This window comes from Otolemur garnettii, unplaced genomic scaffold, assembly GCF_000181295.1.
Source record: "Otolemur garnettii isolate 467f Iridium unplaced genomic scaffold, OtoGar3 scaffold00249, whole genome shotgun sequence".
NCBI classification, from domain to species: Eukaryota; Metazoa; Chordata; class Mammalia; order Primates; family Galagidae; genus Otolemur; species Otolemur garnettii.
The window spans coordinates 1,316,328-1,321,011 of record NW_003852644.1 but is presented as its reverse complement, the minus strand read 5'-3'; the positions used below and the strand labels follow the sequence as shown (position 1 = coordinate 1,321,011).

The window sequence follows — 4,684 nt, the reverse complement described above, 5'->3', positions numbered from 1 at the left end:
CTGTGAGCGTGATGCCATGGCACTCTACCCAGGGGGATAGCTTGAGGCTCCGTCTCAAAAAAAAGAAAAAGAATTTCTTTGAGCTGATTTACATAGACATTTGTCACTGACCTGTGTTCCTGAGCTATGAATATGAGTGATAAATAAACTATTAATAAATTCCAAAAAAAAGACTGTCTCAAACAAAAAAAAAGTGTTTTTGGTCGGGCATGGTGGCTCATGCCTGTAATCCTAGCACTCTGGAAGGCTAAGGCAGGTGGATTGCTTGAGATCAGGAGTTCCAGACCAGCCTGAGCAAGAGGGAGACCCTGTCTCTACTAAAAATAGGAAAAAACTATACGGGCATTGTGGTGGGTGCCTATAGTACCAGCTACTTGGGACACTGAGGCAGGACGATCACGTTAGCCCATGAGTTTGAGGTTGATTTGAGCTATGACACCATAGCACTCTACCCAGGGCAACAGAGTGAGACTCTGTCTCACACACATATGCACAAAGAAAAAAGGAAATTAATTAATTAAGACATTAGAGACAACAGCTTGGCGCTCAGTATCTCAGTAGTTAGGGCGCCGGCCACATACACCAGGGCTGGCAGGTTCGAACCTGGCCCAGGCCTACTAAACAACGACAACTGCAACAACAACAAAAAAAATAGCTGGGCATTATGGTGGGCGCCTTAGTCCCAGGTACTTGGGAGGCTGAGACAAGAGAATCCCATCAGCCCAAGAGTTTGAGGTTGCTGTGAGCTGTGACGCCACAGCACTCTACTAAGGGCAACAAAGTGAGACTCTGTCTCAAAAAAAAAAAACCTCAGAAAAAAAGGCATTAGAGACAAATCTAAAATCCCTTTTGGCCACCATCCTTGATTTCATTCACTTTTCTCTCTCTCCCAGAAGTCACTATTCACTATTGCTATGACTTTAATGTGCATCCTCCCAGAATTCTTTATAGTTCTATGGACATATATATGTGCCCATAAAAGTGTGTGTGTATATGTATATATGTGTGGAGATGTATATATAAACAATATACAGTCACCCCCAAGGGACTATAACAAACTGGCCCACATATGAGGTGGTCACGGTAAGGAACCTGGCCTACTGTACTGATACATATATGTGGTGCATGGCTGGTCTATTAAAATTAGGTCAACTTAAGGAGGTGGTCAGTGTAGGGAGGTGGTCAGCTATGGAGGTCCTACCGTATATGAATACACACACATACACACAAATGCATGGTGGTGATGGTTACCCAACACTAATAACACATGTAATTAATGCCACTGAATCATATGCTTAAAATGATTAAAATGACAAATGTTACATTATGCATATGTTACCCTAATGCATAGGAGTAAAATATGTAGCACAGTGGTTCATGCCTGTAATCCTAGCATTTTGGGAAGCTGAGGCAGAAGGATCACTTGAGTGCAGGTTTACAGATTACAGTGAGTTATGGGGACACCACTGCACTCTAGCCTGGGCAACAGAGTGAGACCTGTCTGACAAAAAAGAAAAAAAAAACCAGTCCCAGAAAAAATAAGGGGCATGCATAAGGCTGCCCCTGGAAGCACAGATTTGGAACTGAATCCCCGGCCTCTGGCCTATAACTTGTGTGGTGCCCCAGGGGAAGGGGACGTTGTCTCAGGGGGACTCATTAAACCAACCTTTCCTAAATGCCTGCTCTGAGCAAAATGCAAATCAAATGCACAGTCTTTTAAGAACTATCAGTACAGCAGATACTCTGTGCCCACTGGCAACCCATAGAGGTGAGTAGCTGGGAGCATCTTCTACTGAGCCTAACTGAGGAGGGCATGGAGCACAATTTTCAGTACCACAAATACCTGAGAGGCCATCAAATTCCATAAAAAACCCAAATACAAACCCCTGACTACAGTATCAGGCTGCTGAAACAGGTTATCTCAATAGCTTTTAAGAAGAACTGTATATGAGTGTTATGTATGCCAATACATAAACTATTAGATTCTAACCTTGCCTGGCTTTATAAGGCTTCTCTGTATTTTGGATTATTTCCTTGGTGGCAGGCAGTTTCCAGTAAGTGGGATCAGTGGGTCCAAAAGCTGGAAGGTTTCGGTGGTTCTGATATGGCCCAGCTGCTGGCCTCCAGACAGCTGGATCAGGTGACCCAGGGGGCACCAGCTATCCCAGCACCGCATGTGGTCAGTGTGCCCTTGAGGTGATAGAAAGGAGGGAAGGGAGATTGACTCGGGCCTTCATGGGCGGAGAGTCTGGGTAGGTGAAGTTGGGGAGCAGCATGAGTGAAGGCATGGAGGGGAGAAGCCCGCCAGCCAGTTGTGGTGACTCGAGAAGGGCCCATCTGCCTGTGGCCAGAGGCCTCCCCAGATGCAGGCTGCGGCTGGGTGTTTAGCACTGGTTGTAGCTGCAGGGAAAGCCTGGGGCAGCTCTTTCTAGAGCCTGTTTTTCTTCTCCTTAACAGGAATTTGGAACATCGATTTGTTTTCAACTGAAAATAGAGTTGTGTAGACCGCAAAAGTCACCTGACTTGCAGGGCTGAACCTGAGAGTCCTCAAAATTGTTGTGAAAGCTTCCTTCAGCCATAGGTCTAGACTTCGGCCAGCTCCACTCATCCAAAAAGTGTTTATTTGTCCTTGCCCTTTAGTAGGTTGGAATGCAGAGGATAAAACTAACCGAGCATCTCTGTGGGTAGAAGGAGCTTGAGCCATCCAGGCAGGGAGAGTAGGCAAGAGCTTTTAAGTGTGTCCAAGTAGCGTTCCAGACACCCCTCCGGTTGTAAGAGTGATCTGTGATCCGTGAGACAGCAGACTGCAAAGAGAGAGAGGGGAAGGCTCACCCAAGGAGAGGCAGTGGTTGGCTCGGTCTCCTTGGATTTTTCTGTTTTCCCCATAGGTGCTTCTGTACCTTGATGATGATGATGATTCTTTCAGGCAGTGCCTCACTCTGTCGCCCAGGCTAGAGTGCCCTGGCTCAGTATAGCTGACAGCAACCTCAAACTCTTTCCTCAGCCTCCGGAGGTAGCTGGGACTACAGGCGCCCACAACGCCCCACTAATTTTAAAGATAGGGTCTCTCTCTTGTTCAGGCTGGTCTCAAACTCCTGAGCTCAGACTATCCACCCACCTCTATCTCCCAGAGTGCTGGGATTACAGGTGTGAGCCACTGCGCCCTGCCTGTAACTCGTTTTTAAAAGGCGTGTATATCAACTTTGGAACAATTTCTAATAATGTCCACAGATCCACCTGCCTCTTTACAAGCCTCAAAAATCTGACCTCAGGTCCCCAAGCAGAGATATCCCAAACCAGAAGGGTCCAGAGGGGAAACTTCCGGGGTGAGGTCAAACATTCCCACTCTACAACCTAGCGGCTCCGCCTCCACTCATTGCAGAGGCGAAGCCGACGCTGACGCTGGGGGCGGGTTCCACTAAGGCCCCGCCTACTGGGCGGCCGAAGCGAACGCTACGGGCCGGGTGGGAGGTGGGGCCTGCGCGGAGCCTGGCTACGCGACCGGGGTGCGCTGCCCCAGCCTATGGTGGGGGTGGTGTCGGCGGGCCGTGGCCCCGCCCGGGCCGCCATTGCCGGGCCTTCCGGACCCCTCCGCGCAGTTTCTTTGTCTCCTCTCGCCGAGCGGAGCGGGGAGACCGGCCCGACAGGGCACCTTTGTGACCGAGTTTACGTCTCCCTACGGCCAGGCAAGTCCTCAACTGGCCCGGCCCGCGTCTCCAGCCCCCAGGCCCGGAGGAACGGTGGGAGTGTCAGGCCTCCCATAAAGAGGGTCCCGAGTCCGGAGGAACCACAATCACTTCCCGGTCCCGGAGGCTTCTGTGGGCACGATCGTGAGCTGACGGGTTCCTGGGGCTCCTCCAGGCCAGGCACTGTTTTTCTCTCGCGTTCCGGAGTAGCCTAGCCTTGCCGGGTGGTTGGACTAACTGGTAGTACTAGTCACGCCCTCCCAGCAGAGGCCCAGCACAGGCTTGCCCCTTACCCCTCCACCCAAACCTGCTCTTCCGCTTTGTTGCCCCCAGAGCTAACGGTCCACAAACAGTACACCTGCCGGCGGTCTCAACTCAGCTGGAGAAGTGGACATGAGGTTGGCAGGTGGGTGGCTTCCACAATGAGTCCAAAGGAGTTGAAAAGGGGACCTGGCTGGAGACTCAGGTGTCCAGACATCTAAGTCTGCAGGAGCCCGGTTGGACCACTGGGTTTGGTTTTGAACATGGAGGACTCTGCACAAAGATTAATTCTGTGACCTTGAGCAAGTCTTTTCACCTCTGAGGACTTAAGTTCCCCGAGCTCTGACATGAGGATTAATATAGTCAGTATCTCCCAACTCAGCAGGCCGGCTGCTTTCTGGAAAATGAACTGGGGGCGAGGGAGGTGGGGGGGGAGGCGTGGTCTTAGAGGGGAAGCGATAGAAGTGGCTGTAGGGGTAGATATGAACTGGATGACAGCCCTGGTGTCAGCTGGACAACTAGTAAGAAGATCCTTGAGGAGAGATAGACTGGGAATAAAGCTCAAAAATTGGAGCTCAGATCTGCAAAGGTCTAGTAGCTATTTTTTTTTTTTGGAGACAAAGTCTCACTCAAGCTGTCGCTCTGGGTAGAGTGCTATGGCATCACAGCTCACAGCAACCTCAAACTCTTGGGCTTAAGTGATTCTCTTGCCTCAGCCTCCCAAGTAGTTGGGACTA

General features: G+C 50.3%; 1 protein-coding gene across 2 annotated transcripts in view; it reads left to right on the top strand.

The window, feature by feature from the left end:
• Nucleotides 1-4,019: 4,019 nt before the first annotated feature.
• FAM3A (family with sequence similarity 3 member A) overlaps nucleotides 4,020-4,684 on the top strand; it is a 23,571-nt gene continuing 22,906 nt past the window's right edge. For both annotated transcript variants that reach the window (XM_012813226.2, XM_003802572.3), the window contains exon 1: nucleotides 4,020-4,092. In XM_012813226.2, the coding sequence (XP_012668680.1) occupies nucleotides 4,080-4,092 (13 nt within the window). In that variant the 5' untranslated portion in view covers nucleotides 4,020-4,079. The remainder of the gene's footprint in view (nucleotides 4,093-4,684) is intronic.